The 21,110-nt window shown below is 46.0% G+C and overlaps 1 protein-coding gene across 1 annotated transcript; it reads right to left on the reverse strand.

Moving 5' to 3' along the window:
* Positions 1,690-2,142, reverse strand: LOC109727530 (max-binding protein MNT-like). The gene has a single exon (XM_020257673.1). It carries the CDS (start codon positions 2,140-2,142, stop codon positions 1,690-1,692), a length of 453 nt encoding a protein of 150 aa, XP_020113262.1.

A 21,110-nucleotide genomic window follows, 5' to 3' on the forward strand; every position in this document is an offset into this window, starting at 1 on the left:
AAGATTTTCGAAGTAGTCGTTTTGAAGTTTTTAACCATTTAGAACTTCTCTTAGAGTGCTAGAAACTCGGTGGACAACTTCGTTTGAAGGAACGAAAGCATTCGGATGTGATCCAGTGAATTTGACCTCACCGAAATGGGTGAACTCCCCCTATGTCTGTGACACCCCAATAGTCCCATATCGGATGGGAATGGGGTTGTCATTGGGTTTATAAGAGACTTAGACATTAGTAATAATAACTGGGCTTAAGCATTTTGGGCCAGTGGTTGGGCCCAACGAGTTATTGTTGCTAGTGGGCCGGGTCGTTACATTTGGTATTAGAGCCGGTTCATCAGCCGGGCATGTGTGGCGAGTCTCGGCTGAGCCAGGGTCTAGATGACAGGCTCGCGAGACGAGTCTCACATCGCCTCGTGATCTTGGGCTCTGTGTGATTGGACTGACGAGGACGTCAGGGCCTTAACGGGGGGAGTCTGTGACACCCCAATAGTCCCACATCGGATGGGAATGGGGTTGTCATTGGGTTTATAAGAGACTTAGACACTAGTAATAATAACTGGGCTTAAGCATTTTGGGCCAGTGGTTGGGCCCAACGAGTTATTGTTGCTAGTGGGCCGGGTCGTTACATTTGGTATCAGAGCCGGTTCACCAGCCAGACATGTGTGGCGAGTCTCGGCTGAGTCAGGGTCTGGATGACAGGCTAGCGAGACGAGTCTCACATCGCCTCGTGATCTTGGGCTCTGTGTGATTGGACTGACGAGGACGTTAGGGCCTTAACGGGGGGAGTCTGTGACACCCCAATAGTCCCACATCGGATGGGAATGGGGTTGTCATTGGGTTTAAAAGAGACTTAGACACTAGTAATAATAACTGGGCTTAAGCAGTTTGGGCCAGTGGTTGGACCCAACGAGTTATTGTTGCTAGTGGGCCGGGTCGTTACAATGTCTCCTATGATGTTATTGGGCTTAATTGTTGCATCTATATAAACTTTGAATCAGGGATACTGAGAGGGAACGACAGGGCCCTCCACGTCCTGCGCGAGCGGGGGCGTGCGGGCGCGGGCGCGAGTGGCGCAGGTGGGCGAGCGGAGGTGCCTGGGCAAGGGCGTGTGGGCGGGCCAGCGTCGCGCGAGCCTGCGCGGACGCGAGCCGGCGTAGGGTGGGTTTTTTTGTTTTCTCTTTTTTTCCTGTGAGATCCACTCTTGCGAGCCGACACGAGTCGGCGCGGATCCCTTCCCCGTACCCCCTCCATACCCCGCGTACCCTACTCCATACCCCTCTCCCATACTGCCACCCATACCCACCTCCATACCTCTCTCCATGCTGCCGGTACCTTAATTTTTTTTTTTGAATACAAAGAGTGTACGGCAGGGCCCTCCGCGTTCTGCGCGAGTGGGGTCGGGCTGGCGCGCGTCGTGCCGGCACGCCGACGCGGGCGCGAGTAGAGCGGCCGGGCAAGCGGAGGCGGCTGGGCGAGGCGCCTAGGCGGGTGGGCGAGCGCGGGCTGGCGCGGGCGCGCAACGCGTGGGCCCGGGCCAGCACGGGCTGGCGAGGGCGCGCGGGCCCGAGCCGGCGCCCACGCGGGGCTTTGTTTTTCCCTTTTTTCCTTCCTTTTTCTTTTTTACTGTAGCACCAGCACCTCCTCTACTTTGAATCCGGGATCCTGAGAGGGTACGGCAGGGCCCTCCACGTTTTACGCGAGCGGGGGCGAGCGGCGGCGCGTGGGCGCGGGCCCGCGGGCCCGGGCACGAGTGGCGCGGGTGAGCGGAGCCGGCTGGGCGAGGGCGCTGGCGCGGGCGTGCGAGCGGGCGAGCCGGCGCGGGCATTTGGTGAACGGCAGGCCGCGGCGCGGATGCGGGCCGGCGCGAGCAGGCGGGCCGGGCTGGCGCAGGCGAACGGGCGCGAGCAAGGGCAGGCAGGTGAGCGGGTGCTGGGGCGCCAGCGGGGGGGGCGCGAGCCGGCGCGGGCGATCGCCGGCGCGGATGGGGGACGCGAGCTGGCGCGGGCGAGCGGGCGCGAACGGATGAATGTGAGCCAGCGGGGATGCCAGCCGGCGCGGATCCCTTCCCCATACCCCCTCCATACGCCTCTCCATACCCATCTCCATGCTGCCACCCCATACCCCCAGTCCATACCCCTCTCCCATGCTGCCAGTACCTTTTTTTCTTTTTTTTTTTCGCATGCCTCCCTCACTCTCTCACCTTCACATAATCGCGACTCCATCCTCCTTCTCCTCCCCGCCCCCTCCCTCCTCGCTCCCTCTCTCTTTTCCCGAGCTTGCAACCACCTCCATCTTCTGTTGCTGTTGGAGCCCCACCATCCGCCACCCCTGTTGTCGCTAGATGTCGGGAGGCGCTTTTCTTTTCCCTTCTATGTTTTAGATGGTGGATTGGAGGATTTATCGGTGCGAGTTTCCGAGCTGCTTAATCTTCTATTCTTGGATGCTCTCAGGTTCCACTCCATCCTGTGAGAATTTCTTGATGATTTTTTTGTTTTGTATTTTTCTACTTTTTTCTTATTTTGGGGATTTTTCGACTTTGGGAATGATGTTTGAAAATTTTGGCAGCTTCTATTTTGATAAAAGGCCTTCGAAGAAGTTAATNCCTGTGGTTTGGGGGATTTCTCCTCCCATACCCCTTCCCTACATGATAGGTCATCTACCTCTCCCTTCCCCATACCTCCATCCATACCCCTCTCCCATGCTGCCACCTTGTACTTCCCTTTATACCCCTCTCCCATGCTTCCAATACCCTCATTTTTTTTTTCCGCATGCCTCCCTCACTCTCTCACCCTCACATAATCGCGACTCCATCCTCCTTCTTCTCCCCGCCTCCTCCCTCATCGCTCCTTCTCTCTTTTCCCGAGCTTGCAACCACCTCCCTCTTCTGTTGCTGTTGGAGCCCCACCATCCGCCGCCCCTGTTGCCGCTAGATGTCGGGAGGCGCTTTTCTTTTCCCTTCTATGTTTTAGATGGTGGATTGGAGGATTTATCGGTGCGAGTTTTCGAGCTGCTTAATCTTCTATTCTTGGATGCTCTCAGGTTCCACTCCATCCTGTGGGAATTTCTTGATGATTTTTTTGTTTTGCATTTTTCTACTTTTTTTTTTTTATTTTGGGGATTTTTCGGCTTTGGGAATTATGTTTGAAAATTTTGCCAGCTTCTATTTTGATAAAAGGCCTTCGAAGAAGTTAATAGGGCGGCCGCGGAGGATCTCGCAGGTGAAGGAGAAGTAGGCCATGTCGGGTGTAGTGTTTCTGAGCTTTGGATAGAATTGGCTTCAGTGTTAGTGACTGGTCGACACATCTGGAGAGTGTCGGACTGAGTCGGAGTCGTTTCTGCGCGAAATGAAATGCAGAAATGGACTCGGCGCACTCAAATAAGCAAAACTGGAGTTTTGCCAGATTCGGGCGCCCAGAACTGCCCTTGGGTCGCCCAGGAGTTGAGTGCAGAACTAGACAGAATTGGAAGCCAATTCGGATCTGTGTTTCGGGCGCCCGGATGTGGGTCCGAAAGTTCACCTCGTGAGTATCGTTTGTGCTGACACATGGCTGGTGGTAGTTAAGGTCCGCCGGAGCCGGTTATGGGCGCAGCACACGGCGGCGATGGAACCGAAGCACAGCTGTAGTACAGCCAGGAGGATTCGGACGCCCAGAAATAGATTTTGGGCGCCCGAAAGTGGGAATTTCTGCAGGGGTACCAGCTTTGAAGCATTTGTTCCTGAGGCTTTTTGGACCGCATCAACACCCTATAAATAGATAAAGTACGCCCCCTTGCTGCTCTTTTCCTCTCTTCTTCACAGAGAAGTCCACTTTAGTATTCCAACCCCTCCAAATCACTCCAATTGCATCAAAGGTCCACAAATTCAGCTTGAGGGGTGCTGATTCTGCAGTTTCCAGCGACGACCTTCGGTGTTTTGGCTCGTGTGCGAGGTAGGAAGGTCGGATTGCAGTGAAACTTAGTTTGTTGGATTCTAGACTTTTAGAGGAATCCACGAAGCCCAGAATTACAAATTTTGGTTGAGGTTAGCTTGGTCGATTCTATATTTTTCTGGACTATTGTTACTTTGAAACTGAATTTGAGCTTTGATTGTTTTTCAATGCAATTCTTGGAAGGAGCAGGATTTTGGACCTGAGATTGATACTCCAACATTATTCACTGGATTTGGAACTTGCCTCACCTGAATTGGAGATTATTAGGTAAGTTTGGACATTGGAGTTGGGTTAATTTAGCTTAAGTGATGGAAAATTGTGTTGATTGTGGCATTTTGATGGATTTTAGTAGATTCGGAGGTTCAGAGCTGGATTGTGGATCCTTGCTGGCTGAGAGGGAGTTCTGCTGAGTTTCCAGCATCTCCGAGATCTTCTTGCTGCCAGGATTTAGCTTTTGAGGTGGGTTTTCATCGGGTTACTCCTAAGTACATATGTAGTCGACGTGTATGTTTTCCTTTTTGTCTACTATTCAGTTTGATTGAATTCATCGATTAGCTTTGCGCTGTAATCTGAATTGTAAAGCATGCTGAATGAGTTAATAGATTATACATGTTGGACTTGGAACTTGACTTAGGAGAAAACCAGTGATTCGACCTGTCATATGATTCTACTATCTGATTTTAGCTCTTGGAGTCGCCGTCCAAGTGGTGAGTGGCGAGCCAAACTCTGTCCCTCTCCTCTATGAAGGTGTCGCGGAAAAGCTTCTCCATATGCATCACCACTTCTCCACGATCCAGTGGTCGACTTTCTCGCCGTCGAAGACTCGGGGACTGCACCTCCTGAACTCATTGAGACGCTCCATCAGTCTGTCTCGTCCGCCCCCTCCACCAAAGTAGGAAATGAAGCTCCAACCGGGGGCCTCTGCACAGGCGGTGCTACCAAAACCTCCTCCTGGGGTGTGGCCGCAGGCGCCGCAAGCGAAGAATTGGGCACAGGGGACGGCGCTCTCGGTGCAACGTCCACAACTGGTGCTGGCGGTGTAGGGGCCCGAGTCTCCCTGGAAGCTGCCGCCTGCTGCAATAGTAGGTCCTCCAGACGCTTCATCCGCGCCTCCTGTCGGTGCGCCGCCTCGGTCTGCTGTCGGGCCGCCTCCGCCTGCTGAGTGACTAAATCAGTGAGGGCCGCAAGCTGGCCCCTCAACTCACGGACCTCGCTGGATCCGGAGGTAGCGGAGGTCTCGACCTCCTCGAAGTTTGCCGCATTGTCCGCCCCGGCAGATTTGGAGCGAGTAATCGGCATCGTCACTACAACATCATAAAAGCGCAGGTTAGAAATACTCACGCTATCGCATCCCCGCTCAAAAGACAAACCCCAAATCATGCGAAAGTAAAGAAGTGTTCTACACTACTAACTCCCGATGTTACGTTGTCGGCCGCCAACGTAACCCTCCGCGAAGTTAGAAGCCAAACACTCCAATCAACTCTAACTTTTTAGAGTTATCATAATACCCAATCATGATACTTTCGCTCACAAGTCAAATACTGCAATAGTTACAATTTTTGCTTGGCATTTATTAGATATGACTTAGCTGCATTTACTTTTATTGCAGATGCAGAAGATATACGGAGCTGCTGGTTACTTCAATGAGCCAGATGGGTCAAACATGAGAAACCATTCGTAAGTTACAATTTAGAGATGATATAATACTTACTTATGGACATGCTTTAATGCAATATCTCATGCTTTTGATCTTCCATTTCCCTTCTTTTCCTATTCTTCCTTGAACAATGCTGATTTTGTAGGCTACCTGACTAATTAGGGGTGGCATAAATCCGAATCCTCTCATTTTCTAGAATTCTTTCGAATACCATAAAAGTATTATGGCAAGGTAGCTTGGATGGTCTAAGACAACCGCTGCAGCCATTTACTCTTAATAAAGTTTCGAAAAGGGAGCCGAGGATTTGCACGTTGTTATTAAGTAGAAGCGTATATGAGCCTCTATCATTTGCTCTATATTGTTAATTTGTTATTTACTGTCTCCTTTTCGTTTAGCTGATAAAAATTATTGTCTTAACAGATTTCCTATATAAACATATGAATTTAAATTTTAAAATTCTCAAAAGGTTTAGATTATTTCCTTTCAACTTTTTATACATTTTTAGTAAAAGCTGAGTACGATGATATAAGAATACCAATGGTAAGTATGGGTGCTAGGAGCTAATTATTTTTGGTTTGATAGATATTGCTTAAGGAATACCGATCAATGTAGGCAAAATGTTTCAATTTTGCATTAGAAAGTGCACGGTGGAAATCATGATAGTTATTTGTGTTGTTTTCTTCAATTTAAAATTTTAACTTTTGCGGGATCATTGTACATAAGCTTTCTAATCTATTTTTATTTGGTTGATATTCTAATTGATGAATTGAATATCTATGGCATCACTTGGGAAATTTTTTTGGCCATAACTAAACCCTAAATCCTAAATCAGACCGGATTGAGATTTGCCGGGTTCGGCATGAGTCTACGGTAATAACATAAGATTCGCCTGCTGCAGCATGTGTGGCAAAGGCGATTACTGCAGTGGTGTCAGGTTGCTGCTACTGCGTGAGTGTCTAGAGCTGCAGGCAGTTATGGTCCCGTTCCTACTGTGTCTGAGAGATGGTCTAGAAATAAGCATCGCTACTTCCTTTACAGACCATGTTATTCTTCTGCTTTATTTTCTCTTTGTTGCTAAGATTAGGCTATGATGCAAAAGAAGGGAGGTTTTTTAGATTTTATCAGCAGCAGGAACAAATTGAGTTATTCGTTATCCTTTTGATGAGGATGTGTGAATAATTGATCTTAAACTTGCATGTATTGTGTACTTAGATACATCTTTAATTCCTAAATTCCTACCTGGTTTTCCTGAAATTTTTTTGGTTCTATACGATAAAAAGCTTAGTTATTTGCTTCATTATTTGTCTATGGTTCTTCTCAGTTTTCCTTTTTTTTGTGTAAGTGTACTGTCTAAGGTCTTCTCATTTCTAAATTTTGCTTATCTGTTGTAAAACTATGCTAGATTAAGATAGGTCGGAATTGAAGATTAATAATGCCTTTGGTGGATTGAGAAGCGATTTTATTAATACTATTTTTTTACATTTTATTCGTTGTTCGTGGATTTTGTAAGATATGTTAAAAAGTACATTTGTATGTAATTAAAGCATCCATTTAGGAGTGTCTGAAAATAAAATTTGGAAACTTTTGTGCCCTTCGAAATATTCATTGTCGGATCCTTACAAAATCAATGATGCATGTATTGTATGAACTTTTCTCTTTGTTGCATTCGTGACACTTTAAGTTTAGTTCTGATTAGTTCTGAACTTGCGAAATTTTTTGCCCTGCATTATATTCCTTGCGCAGTCTTCAAACATAGATGCTTTATATACCCAGCTTAGTGATTTACTTCATTTTTTGTCTATGATTCTTCTCATTTTTTCGTTTTGCTTATCTTAGCAGTGTTTGATCCATTTCTATACTTAATGGACCCNAAATCCACTTAGGTCCCTCAAAAACTCAAATTTACATCAGCCCGGTCTGGGCAGTTTTCGCTCAGAGGGACCGGTCTCCCTAACCTGGGACCGGACTCTCAGCCTGCCCCCGAAAATCCAACGTTCGGAAACCGGTCTCTCCCTGTACAGGACCGGTCTCTCCCCGCGCAGACGCGCTCGGGGACCGGTCTCGACTGCCAGGGACCGGTTGCCTCGCCGGCTACGCAGCACTGTTCACTGGGGGACCGGTCTCTCCTATCAGGGACCGGTCCCCGAGAGGAAAAACTCTCAGGACTCTGCCAAAACTCTCGAGATCGCACTTTGCAAAGGTCCAGTGTGCTACAGCTACAGTATTAGTGACTGGTCGACACATCTGAAGAGTGTCGGACTGAGTCGGAGTCAATTCTGCACGAATTGGATGCAGAAATGGACTGGGCACACTCAAATAAGCAAAACTAGAGTTTTGCCAGATTCGGGCGCCCAGAGCACGGTTTAGGTCGCCCAGAACTGAGTGCTGAATTTAACTGAAACTGGAAGCCAATTCGGATCCTGTGTTCCGGGCGCCCAGAAGTGGATCCGAAAATTTTACATCGTAAATATCGTTTATGTTGACACGTGGCTGGTGGTAGGTGAGGTCCGCCGGAGCCGTTTACGGGCGCAGCACACCGCGGGCGGAGGAATCGAAGGGGAGCATTTGTGCAGGCTGGAAGTTCTGGGTGCCTAGAACTAGGTTTAGGGCGCCCAGATCTTGGATTTTCTGCAGGGACAGCAGATTGCAGCAATTGTTCCTGAGGGTTATCTGACCACTCCAGCACCCTATAAATACCTGATATACGTCCCCTTTGAGCTCTTTTCACCTATTCTTCACAGAGATCCTCTATCTTGCATCCTAATCTCTCCAAACTACTCTATTTGCATCAAAGTACCACAACTCCAAGATTTCAAGGTGCAGATTTTACAGTTTCCCAGCGACGACTTTCAATATTTTGGCTCGTACGCGACGTAGGGAGGTCGGATTGCGACGAAACTTGGTTTGCTGGATTTTAGACTTCTAGAGGAATCCACAAAGCCCTGAATTGCAGGTTGTGGTTGAGGTTAGCTTGGTCGTTTACATGTGTTTCTGGACTGTTGGAAATATTGAGCTAAAAATGAGATTTTTGAGCTTTTCTTGAGACAGTGGGATTTTGGACCTGAGACACCTTCTCCATTATTATTCACTGGATTTGAGACCTTCCTCACCTGATTTGGGAGTAATTAGGTGAGTTTTGACATTATAATTGAGATTAAATTAAGTTTTAGTGCTGAAATAGTGATAATTGATGGAACTCAATGTGTAGAGTTTGGAAATAGCTTGATTTCTGGTCTTGGAGGATTTCGGTTGATCCAGCAGGGATTAGCTTTGGTTCGGGATCCTTCTTTGCTACCAAGATTAGCAATTAAGGTGGGTTTTCATCGGTTTTACTCCTAAGCTCGTATTAGTCGACATGTGTGATTTCAGCTTTTGGTAGATCATGTTATAGCTCAATTTCTTTGATTAGATCATGTATGAAATCAGAATTGAGAGCATGATTAATAGTTCGATAAATATGCATGTTGGACTTGGAATTGGACTTAGAAGAAAACCAGCATTTTGACCCGTCATATGATTCTACAACCTCATTTAGCTCTAGGAGCCGTGGTTTGATTGTATTACCGTTGTTTCAGCGCGGTGTATACCCGGAGTAGTTTAGAATGTTTTTACGCTCGTGCTGGGATGCCGAGCTTATTTTTACAGTAGAGTCTAGGCTGTTTAGGGTGCCGTCGGGGTGGACGGTGGACCCAGATTCCTATTTTTTGTCTCAGATTGTGCCGAGGGCACGTGGATTTGGTTTCTAGACCTATTTTGACCCTAGCCACTTGTCTTTGGCTTGTTAGAGCCTGATTGAGCTCGACAGAGATATGCTTGCATACTCGGTTGGGTAGCGCCCACGAGTGCCACTCCGGAGGCGGGCTTTGTGGGTTTGCGTTGATGTCGTTCGTGCAGGTTGGACTTGCTCTCCACGGACCGTTTAGTGTGGAGGTAGCTGGATAGTCGCAACCGAGCTGGACGGGTGTGTTCACAGTTTCCGGGACGGGTATGTTTACAGTCTTTATATAGATTGGGTCTGAGATGACATTGTTCTACAGAGGGTTAGAGTTAGAACATGATAGTATAGCGGTATTTAGCTGTAGATTTGTTTCAGCTTTCTTTACTATTCCTGCTTATCCCTGTAGACTTAGTGGGTGGACCGATGAGTTTGAGGGCGGTACCTACTGAGGACTACTTGTTTTTACAGTAGTTCTCACGCTCAGTTGTTACCACTGTTTTTGCAGAGTCGTCGCCTTCAACTGCTGCTGTTGCTGATCTTGATCATGGCAAGGGCGTCGCGAGTTAGAGCCCTTCCAGTCGATTCGCAGAGCTAGAGGAGCACCAGCTATAGGTAGTTGTAGTTTTTTGGTCTTTACATATAGTTGTTATATCTCGCCAGGGCGAGTATTTGTATACCTGGATGACATGTATGAATTGAACCTCAGTTTATATATTTAGTTTATTTTCCTAGCTCCTCTATACTACTGTTTGTAGTATTGTATGATTACAGGTACTTCTACTTTTTCGTTTCGTTTAGAGGGGAAATACCTATGTATACGGCGGGTCTGTTAGCGAGCTCGGGGAAATGAGTAATCCGGGGCGTGACATTCTTATCGTTTATTTTATTAAACTTTCTCATTTATGAATTTTGCTTTTCTATTGTAAGGGTATACTAGATTAAAATAGATCGGAATTGCAGATTAATTATGCCTTAGTGAATTGAGCTGTGAATTGCAGTTTTATGGCGTCATAATTTATTATGGTTATTTTTGTGAAATTTGTTTGTGATTCATGAATATTGTGTTCTTCTTCGGTATAACATCTTAAAAATTACAGTTGTCTATATTCAAATGATCCATGAATATTGTTTGTGATTCATGAATATTTTTTTTTCCCTGCATTACCTTCATTGTCGAATCCTTGCGAAATTGTGAATTAGCATAAACGGAAGAGTAGTGGAAGTGGGTGGATTTTGATGTTTTACTCACCAAATACCTTTAGAAAAGGGCATATGGTGGTTCAGAGAGTGTAGAAAAGAACAAGCGAGTAAATCTGAGGACTCTGTTTTGTTTCCTCTCTCTGGTTCAAGAGGAGAGTAATAAAATAATATGAATTGCAAAGTTGAAATAATTAGAAGCTTTCGTGAAAATAAACTGGCATACAATATTTCAGATGTAATGAAAAAGGGGTAAGGGAGAGGTTTGATGCGAGGGAGTGCGGTGGGAGTGGTATGTAATGTCTGCTGGTGAACAACACTTCTTAAATTCCTGATTTCCCCGTTTGTTTGCCTGTATGATTGTGGATTGATGGCTGAGGTGCATGTGATAGTTCCTTCACCTCGAGCCTGACAGAGCGCGGATTATCCGCATATGATTGACTCAAGACCGAGTCGAGTGGCATAGTTGGCTAAGGTAAAGTAATCTTAGGTAAGAGTTACAATGTGTATAATATGGCTAAGGTGTGAGTACCTTTAGAATAAAGAATAAAGAATAAAGAATAAAGAAGGGCTAATGCTAAAGATTGGCAAGTAATAAAGAATAGCAAATGCTAAAGAATAGCTAGTAAAGTAAAGAATGACTAAGAGTAAAGAATGGATAAGAATAAAGTGTAGAAGCAATTAATCTACTTATATGAGTTGCATGATTTACATATTGCATGTTGTGAGGCAAAAGCATGGTAATGTTAGTTGCATGATTTATGATTTTATGTCTATCTATTGGACTAACATGTTGTTTGCCTCCTTTGGACCTGATGGTCGAGCTCTTCCCTTGGGTGGCTGTACCCACTGGAAACTATGGAGTTGGTTCTCACCCCACGTTGTTTTGGGGTGTTTCAGGTTCACACGTGAGCGGCGCGGCGGCGCGAGGCGAGGGCGTAGCATTATAGTTAGCGCCCTATCACCGAGACCAGAGATAGCGGTACCCCGAGTCAGTTACTTAGGGATGTAAAGAATAAAAAGAATCAAGTTGTAATAATCATGTTAAATCAGATTGTATTTAGAAGTTAAGCGAAAGCTAATGTAAGAATCAAATGAGAATTATGATGTAAAAATGTATGAATGTGAATGCATGTAATAACATAGGATGTGTTATGTTGTTTGATACCTTCCATTATGCAATCTTGATTGAAATGTGTTCCTGATTGGAACTTTGTACATTGTATTGATTGCTATGCCTTGAACGTACAGGGGAGACTCTGTCCGCAGTACAGGAAAAATCCTGTCCGTTCGGCGGTTTGTTGACGTGCCCGAATCCGACCAAAGAGGCGGGCTCGGGGCGTGACAGATAAGATGGTATCAGAGCATAAAAGAAACATAAAAAGAATAATAGAAAATAGTTTAGTTGGACCTAGGAGACCCTAGGATAGTAAACCATAGAAGATTAAGGCTCGTGAGAGACGAGTATTTGTGACTTTTGGCGAAAGATTAATTGATTGGGTTGTGTCATAAACCTCTAAAACGGATGTTAGAGGTGGATTCGAGGTGTGGTTTATTCCCAACCGAGGGTGTTCATGTTGGCTGCATACAACATGAAACCGAGTAATGAGAATAGACGACCTTGCGTGACTTTCGCCCGATTTGAGTTGGTATTAAGTGTCTCGTGTTCGACCTAGAAGGTCGAGGATTAATAGAGTTGTCGTGTATTAGGAAACAACGGCACCGCGTAGGCGATCTTCTAAGCTCTCTCTCATGGTGGATTTCTAGAGATAGGTTTGATTGCTCTAGAAATGAGATTTTGTATTATGTGAGAGTGTGGCGCCTGCTGGAGCAGGTATAGAGCCAGATGGCGCTAGCGAAGCGCTATGTCACGCCCCGGGGTCTCTTTTTAGTTTAAAGCATAGCGGAAAAGCGTCTGAAATTTTTTTTGAAAATCTGACCCTAGAGTATGCTAGATCCGCCAAAAATACAGGAGATCCACTGTTCACACGGATAGAGTCTCCCCTGTATTTGCACGGCGTCGCACAAGTACAAGAGTTCAAACATGATACAACCACAACTAGATGAACATACAAATAACCAACAGTTATACATTCATACACCATTCACCACAGTTTCACATTTATACATTCAATATTTAAACATAAATCCATATCTATCAGTTAAAATATTTCCAACCACAGAAACAGGTTTTGAAATACTAAGATACAGAATCCATAAAAAACCTTTTGAAAACTATTCCCTACACAGGAACTTTTGTCTTTTTAAAAACGCTACCACGAGGGGTGGAAAACTATTTTTATTTCATGAAGACACAAAATCCTTTATTACATTTCAAAACCAATTGAAAACATCAATATCCAAAAGTAAATAATAGAAACTGAACAATATAAGTATCTAAGTCATTTATTTAAGAAAAACAGGGTTAGGGAAGATAAACCAAACCACGGGACGGAACGCTCTATCGTATGGTAGACCCGCTCCTCACCAGCTGTCCCACTCGGACCTGCTACGTCACCTGTAATGGGGGCGGGGGGTGAGAACATGTAAACATGTGTCCCCTCCCAGTGGGTACTGCAAGCCGACGAGGGCGAGGGGTACTCACTAGTCACGGAGATAAACAAGGATATAGATAATGGTAGTACAGTAGCTAAAATAAACAAGTACTGAAATGTATATAAATAAACCACTACAGCTACTGTATGCATGCATCAACGGGACAATCAGTCCAAAAGTACCCAATCTGAAATGGCCGTATTGGTACCCAACACCTCAGGCCTATGCCACATCTACTCTGACAGAAACAAGCCATATTGGTACCCAACACCTCAGGCTGAAAGCATATAACCTCACAAGGGCTCACGGGTTGACACAAGCAACCACTTTTCCGAAAAAGAACACCCTCTTGCGGTGGATCAGACCGCTGGTGTTCGTGAAATGCGTACGAGCAGTGGCGATCGATGCAGAATGCTCAATAGCCAAACGTCGGCAACCAGCCGACAATCCTGCCCACTCAGGGCACACTGACCATATGGGTCCTCATGTAACCAAATCGACCAACCAGGTCACAAGTATACGATATGAAACTCGACCAACAAGGTCCTCGATACAACACAGGAGAATCGACCAACCAGGTCACAGATATCATATACTGATGAAATCTACTCTACTCCTACACAAGATACTAAACATGGAAACAAACGAGTAGAGTAAATAAGGAAATAGCATGGGTACAGGGCTCAACATGTATAAGGTAAGTGATATGAATAACAAGGGTAAAGGAAACGTCACCAAGCGTGCACCACTATACCGACTTCGGATCGAAGTACCCACCTGTACGTGTCTGACGAAGATCTCTCGACTATGAAGACGGAACAATCGAACCTACGAAAGGTCCAATGGGTTAGAATCTAACCCACTAACATGTCTCCCTAACACACAATCCCCACTCACCAAAACCATGAGAACCGGTTTTTCCCAATACCGATTACCGAACAAGCCGGAAGTCCCGAAAACCGCACCAACTCCACCGTCGCTCACCCGTCGTTTTCGAACCCTCGAAACGATGCGGGTGACCAGCCAACAAGGCTCAGCGACGTCGCAAATAAACACCAAGTACCGTCGGAAGAATTCCGAACCGAAACCGCGTTCCATCGGCAGATTTTACCGAGAAACGCTCCGAAAATCACTTTTCGATTTTCGCAAGGGCTTGGGGCCTTGGACGGTCAGTCCAGAGGTTACCTCAGCCCAAACATACTGCCAACAGCAGCCCGACAAACAGAATTGCATAAAAGCCCTCCAAGATACACAAAATCACATCATTTTATGTGATTTCAGGGCTTTTATGGTCCGTGCACGCAAACCAGAGGTCGATTAATCAGACCGTCACACTCGTTGATAGGTTTCAGCGTGCTGGAGGCCGTGCTCACCTTTCGGAGCATTGCCGGCCACTGTGGCATGCGCACGAGCGACGCAAAAATCAGCCAAACAGCGCGCACAGTGCTAAGATTACGTTTAATACACCAACCAGGGCATCTCAGCCTTTAACAGAGGTGAGCATGATGTTCAGCATGAAACAACGATGATCATGCTCACCTCCACATTCATCGGGGTTCTTTCGGATCATTAGAAAGGCGACCGGGACCCCAAAATGAAATGCTAGAACTGTAATTACAGCCTTACCAGAACAATGAAGCTAGGGTTGGTCGCCGGCGGCCGGACGGCGGGCGGTTCGGCCGGGGAGGGGTGCATCCGGTCGGAAGGGTCCAAGGCAGGTGCTGGCTGGCGGCGGGAGGCGGTAGGTGGCGCGGCGGCTGAGATCAACTCACGGCTTGCTCTCGGGTTCAAATGGTCCGCAGCGGCCCAGCGGCGGCCGGAGGAGCTCTGGGCGACGACGATCCGTCGCCGGAGGCCGTGGGAAGTGTGGTGCTCCCCGCTGTGGGCGGCGGCGACGCGCGGATTGGAGGGAAGCCCAGCCTCGGCCCGCACCAAGTCTGGGCGGCCGCAGGGAGCTCGGACGGCGGCCGGCGGCGTGCGGGGACGGCGGGGGTGCGCGGGGGAGGACGCCGGCAGCCAGACGATGACGGTACAGCCGAGCTTGGGCTTCCAATGCTAGCGAGTCCCGAGCCTGGGTCAACTCGGCCCGAGTTGGCTCGGTTTGGCCGCAGCTTGCACAGGGGCTCCAGTGGCGTGCGGGGACGGCGGGGGCCGGCGCCGGAGATGGACCTCGGCCAGAGGATGATGGAGATCGGGCTCAGATACTCCCTCGGGCCCAACAACCAAAGATGTGGCGAGTCGGAGCTAGAGGAGAATCGAGAGGAGGCCGGGGTGGCTTTTCCAGCAGCCGGAGCTGCTCGCCGGCGGTCCGGGTGTGCGTATAGGCAGGGCAGGGTGTAGGTAGGGCGGCTAGGGTTAGCTAGGTGAACGTGGGCAGCCAAAGAACCATGGAAACCCTAGATGCCCCTTTTATACAAGGTGTCATTTTGCGAGAAACCCCTTCAAAGTGAAATAATTATAATCCTGCCCTTGCCTGCGTGTGTAATATGCATGCCAGCCCCTCGACATTCGAAATCTCGTGAAACGACGCATAAAATATAGGGTCTCTTCGCGATTAGTCGATTCTGCCAAATTGACCTCTCAGCGGACTTTTCACGATTCCCGAAGATCCGTCCGTCGGATTTCCGAACGAATTACGCCAGCGCATTGAGCACGACTGGGGCATCGAATCTAGCATTTTATTTCGTCTGATTTGGTCTCTGATCAGCGACGAAACCTGCCCTCTCTTTTTTCACCATATAATCACTTATATTAATACGTGTAATTTCAATCAAACCCCTTTTTTCTCGATAACCGTGCATCAGAACCCAATTCCGTCAGTGCCATTGGGTCCAGAATGGTCGAGCCGTTCGAAACGAGCTATTGAAGTCCTATATTCGGAGTTCAACCTGCACCAGAACCCTTCTCTAATCGTTGGCTCATCCGGAAAGCCGAAGTTACTGTTCACTTAAGTCGTCGGTTCGGGTCGCGTAACTTCTCCGTCTTAGCTCATTTTCTCCTGAAATTTGACGAGTGTTTTAGTAATTACATTACACACAAAAACATCGTCAACCAAGGGTTTAATTTTATTTTTCAAAAACTTCGGTTATTACACGCTAGTAGTGATCTATGGCGAGAAGTGAAACTCACGGTAGAGACGGAAGTGGCTAGTCGACTCTCAGTGCAACTTAATTAGTAAATTGCGAGAGTTGAGCCATAATGCCTATGGGCACCCGAGTAGTCCGAGTATTTCGGATGTCATTCCGATGGGTCTAACAGCGAAAGTGAATCACTGTTGAGGGAATAGTTGGTTAGTAACCAAGTACAAGCACGTAGACCTAGTAGTACCTCAATGTGAGGTAGGAGGGTTGTGCTTGTGTAGTCGGCATACATAGGCAAGAATTGCCTAACACTGGACTTAGTGTGGAACACTATAGAGGCATATGATGTTCGGGTGTAGTTGCTCGTGGAGTGCGAGTTTTGTTCAGTAAGAGAGTGTATTGGCAGTAGCACTTGAGCATTGCTAAGTGTGAAGCGGGCTAAGGATCACTCGTAGGGCTGGTGGCTCACACTAGGTGCTTAGGAGCTGATAGTGGTACATAGCTCGGTAGAGCGTGTCGTGCGGTTAATAGTATACCGAGAGTATGATTGTGACCCAACCCGGGAATCTGTAACGGATTGGGATCTTAGTTGCTCCTGATTGGAGTGTGTGCGAATTCCCAAGTGAGAATTTTGCCCGATCATGATTGGGTTTGCATTTGCGAGCAAGAGACGCTGCGTATTGAGACAGGTTTAGGCGGTAGGCCCACGTAGGATTGGTGGCCTTTGGTCCACCTGTGGAGACCGAAGAGGGCGATTTGGCTGATAGCCTTATCGAGGAGTTTGACTCGAGTTCACGAACGAAGCGCTCGCGTGAACTTGTCGCGAAAGTAGTTTGATGTTAATCGTGGCTTGTGGTATCAGATGATGAAATACTCCTTGTGAGACATCGAACTGGTGGAAGGCCACGTGATGTTGGAGACTATGCTCGTAAGCGAACCAAGACTTGAAATGTGCCGAATTGGGCCATCTCACGTTAAGGTTAAGGGTCAGTGCAAAATTAGAGCACTCGCGACGGAGCGATGTATCGGTGATATTGCTTTTAAGTAATGTCGGTGATCGAATTGGGAGGTATTCCCTGAAGGGAAGGCCAGTGCAAAGAAGAGTTCTTTGTGTACCGAAGGGCGAGTGGTGTTGGAGTGCGTAGAGTCGTTGAGTACCGACTTGCGCTGCCACTATGACTTGCAAGACCCGTGATGCACTTCTGCATCACACTTTACAAATGAGTTTAATATAAAACCCATGTCCTTTAGAATGAGCCGCTTCTGGAACCACGATAGTGTGAAGCCGCTCTGGAGTGGGAGAATGAGTCGGTACCCTCAATTGCTCGCGGAGCTGAATTGAGGCGTGGTTTGAATTTCGCGGACGAAATTCTTTTAAGGGGTGGAGAATGTAACATACCAGATTTTAGTATAAAAATAAAAATAAATAAAAATAGTGTGAGATACTATTTTTATTGGATTTAGAGGAGTTAAACATAAGTCAGAAGTGACTTGTGCTGAAATCGGAATGAAAACAAAAGATTTAGAATTTTCTGTTGGAAACGGGACAGATAAATTAGCAGAAAATGCACAGTGTCATAAAATTATGAAAACTGGAGAATAAGTCAGAATTATTTTTATGAGGCTAGATTTAAAGTTTCATGTCATTCTGGCACCCGGAAGGTGGAAAATAAAATCCGACAGCTATCTGATAAAGATTATAGTTCGGTATAGTTTTCAGTGATCAAACTGGGTCGAAACTGAAAACTTAAGATATATTCTTACTCAGTACGTTAAACCGAGCCTGCCTGTCAAATTTGAGCCCAAACGGACATTCAGAAGGGCTTCGACTGTTCCGAACTGCTAAACTGCCTGGAGTGAATAGTGTTTTGGGGTGTTAATTATATAAGAAGACTTGTCTTCTTCTTCTCCTTCAGCCGACCACCCCACACCACCATCACCCGCACGCATGGAGAGGGGAGAGAGAAACCCTCCTTTCTCTCTCTAGATTCCTCTCTCATCTTTCTATATTTATCGCTCAAATTTGCGACGTTGGTGGAGAAGATGCTCGCGAACGCATTGGGAGCGACGGATCGAGCTTTCGTGCGCCCGTTGGAGCGGCGTGTTTTCGTCGCGGCGTTCACAATGTGGTAAGTTTTTGGGATTTGGCTTAATCCTTCACATTAAGTGTTCTAATAGCCTCTAATGAGCTTTGTTAGCATGTTGCTACATTTAATTTGGGTTATTTGGAGGTTAATTCATATTAGGTTTAGAAAATGGAGTTTTGTAAAATATGGGAGTTTGATCTAATTTGACCCTTCGTAAACCTAATTGCTAGGTAAACGAACGCGTTGGCGAAGTCGGTTCGGTGATTCATTGAGCCGTTGCGAAATTATTAAAGAAACGGACGTTTAGGCTTCGTTTCCGCCTGGAGGGCCGAGGCGATATCGTAAACTCATGAAAATGGATTTGAAGCACCGTGGCACATAACCGAAGACCCTTAATTTTCGGATCGTGGATTGGAGGCCGTTCGGGTGGTCTCGCGAGGGATTGGGCCAAACCGGGTGCTGGTTGCCGCGGGAGGCCGATTGCAAGTGTCGACAAGCAATCGGAATGCGAAATGAGGTGGGTTGTGCTTACCGAAGCGACTAGGTCGCCTTCATGCCAAATTGTAGTGTGTTTCACTATTGATGCATGGTGGTAGTAAAAATGCTAAGTAAGAATGCATGATAAAGATGCTAAGAAATGTATGCATGTGATAGATGTTAATTGTAAATGCATAGAAAGTATGCTAAGTGAATATAAGGGCTAAAAGAATGCATATTGATATAATATAAGAATGCTAAGTAAATGCATGTGTAGTATGCTAATGAATGCAAGAGCTAAATGCTAAATGAGTATGTAAGACATATGTTAGATAAATGCATGAGTTAAATGCCAAGTAACACGAGCTAGATGCATATTTTAGAAATGGATGCATGATTGAAATGCTAATAAAGAATGCATGAGATATGTGTTAAGTAAGAATGCATGAGTTGTAAGCTAAAATGTAAATCGATGATCATTTGAGAAGAACATAAGTATGTCCATGAGATGCTAAAGAATATATACATGATTCATATTATGAGAATATGTTAGAATGACATGAAGGTTGAACTTGAGTCAATGAACTCTAAGTAAAGTAAAGAACTCAATAAATGTGGCATGTAAAGAATCCTAAGTATAAATAACTAGAATGATGAGTGGCATGTCAAGTACAATTCCTAGGTGTGGACAACTAGGAAAACAAGAACATGAGTGGCATTGAATCTAGTGTCATTGAACATAGGTTATACACGAGTGGCATGTCAAGTATAATTCCTAGGTGTGGACAATTAGGAAAACAAGAACATGAGTGGCATTGAACCTAGAGTCAAGTAAACCTAGGTTGTGAACATAGTGACATGGAATCTAGAATCAAATGAACCTAGGTGGTAAAGAATATTGGACCTAGTGTTAATGAACCTAGGCTAAGAAGATAATGACGTTAAACCTAATGTTTCAACTTAGGTTGAGTAAAGGCTTGGACCTAGATAGGTCGATACTATAGGGTGAGACCAACCCTTGAGAGATGTAAAGTGGATTCCGGAATCCCCGCTGCTAGCATACAAGTTGATAGTTCTTGGCCGCAGGTGCATGTGGTATGTTCCTCTCCCACCGGAAGAACTTCGAGGCTTGTTATTGAGCAAGAATCATGAGCGCTAGGGTGCATGTGGCATGTTCCTCTCCCTATCAGGGATCTCGGCTGCGGGTGTTTGCGGCATGTTTCTCTCCCACCGGGGGATTCCTGACCACGGGTGTACGCAGCTCTGGGCGACCCGTTGAGCGATGTGGTTTGTGGATTGATGGTTGAGGTGCATGTGATAGTTCCTTCACCTCGAGCCTAACAGAGCGCGAATTATCCGCATATGATTGACTCAAGACCGAGTCGAGTGGCATAGTTGGCTAAGGTAAAGCAATCTTAGGTCAGAGTGACAATGTGTATAATATGGCTAAGGTGTGAGTACCCTTAGAATAAAGAATAAAGAATAAAGAAGGGCTAATGCTAAAGATTGGCAAGTAATAAAGAATAGCAAATGCTAAAGAATAGCTAGTAAAGTAAAGAATGACTAAGAGTAAAGAATGGATAAGAATAAAGTGTAGAAGCAATTAATCTACTTATATGAGTTGCATGATTTACATATTGCATGTTGTGAGGCAAGAGCATGGTAATGTTAGTTGCATAATTTATGATTTTATGTCTATCTATTGGACTAACATGTTGTTTGCCTCCTTTGGACCTGATGGTCAAGCTCTTCCCTTGGGTGGCCGTACCCACTGGGAACCATGGAGTTGGTTCTCACTCCAAGTTGTTTTGGGGTGTTTCAGGTTCACACGTGAGCGGCGCGGCGGCGCGAGGCAAGGGCGTAGCATCATAGTTAGCGCCCTACCACCGAGACCAGAGATAGCGGTACCCCGAGTCGGTTACTTAGGGATGTAAAGAATGAAAAGAATCAAGTTGTAATAATCATGTTAAATCGGATTGTATTTGGAAGTTAAGTGAAAGCTAATGTAAGAATCAAATGAGAATTGTGATGTAAAAATGTATGAATGTGAATGCATGTAATAACATAGGATGCGTTATGTTGTTTGATACCTTCCATTATGCAATCTTGATTGAAATGTATTCCTAGTTGGAACTTCCACATTGTATTGATTGCTATGCCTTGAACGTACAGGGGAGACTCTGTCCGCAGTACAGGAAAAATCCTGTCCGTTCGGCGGTTTGTTGACGTGCCCGAATCTGACCAAAGAGGCGGGCTCGGGGCGTGACACGATATACCTGCCGACAATGGAGAGAAATGAGAAAAAATATTATTAAAAAAATATTTAAAAATATTTGAGAAAAATATAGGTGAAAATAAAAAAAAAATATTACTAAAAAAAATATATGCTTTATATTTGAGAAACATATAGGT

The sequence above is a fragment of the Ananas comosus genome, linkage group 22 (assembly GCF_001540865.1).
Source record: "Ananas comosus cultivar F153 linkage group 22, ASM154086v1, whole genome shotgun sequence".
Lineage (NCBI taxonomy): Eukaryota > Viridiplantae > Streptophyta > Magnoliopsida > Poales > Bromeliaceae > Ananas > Ananas comosus.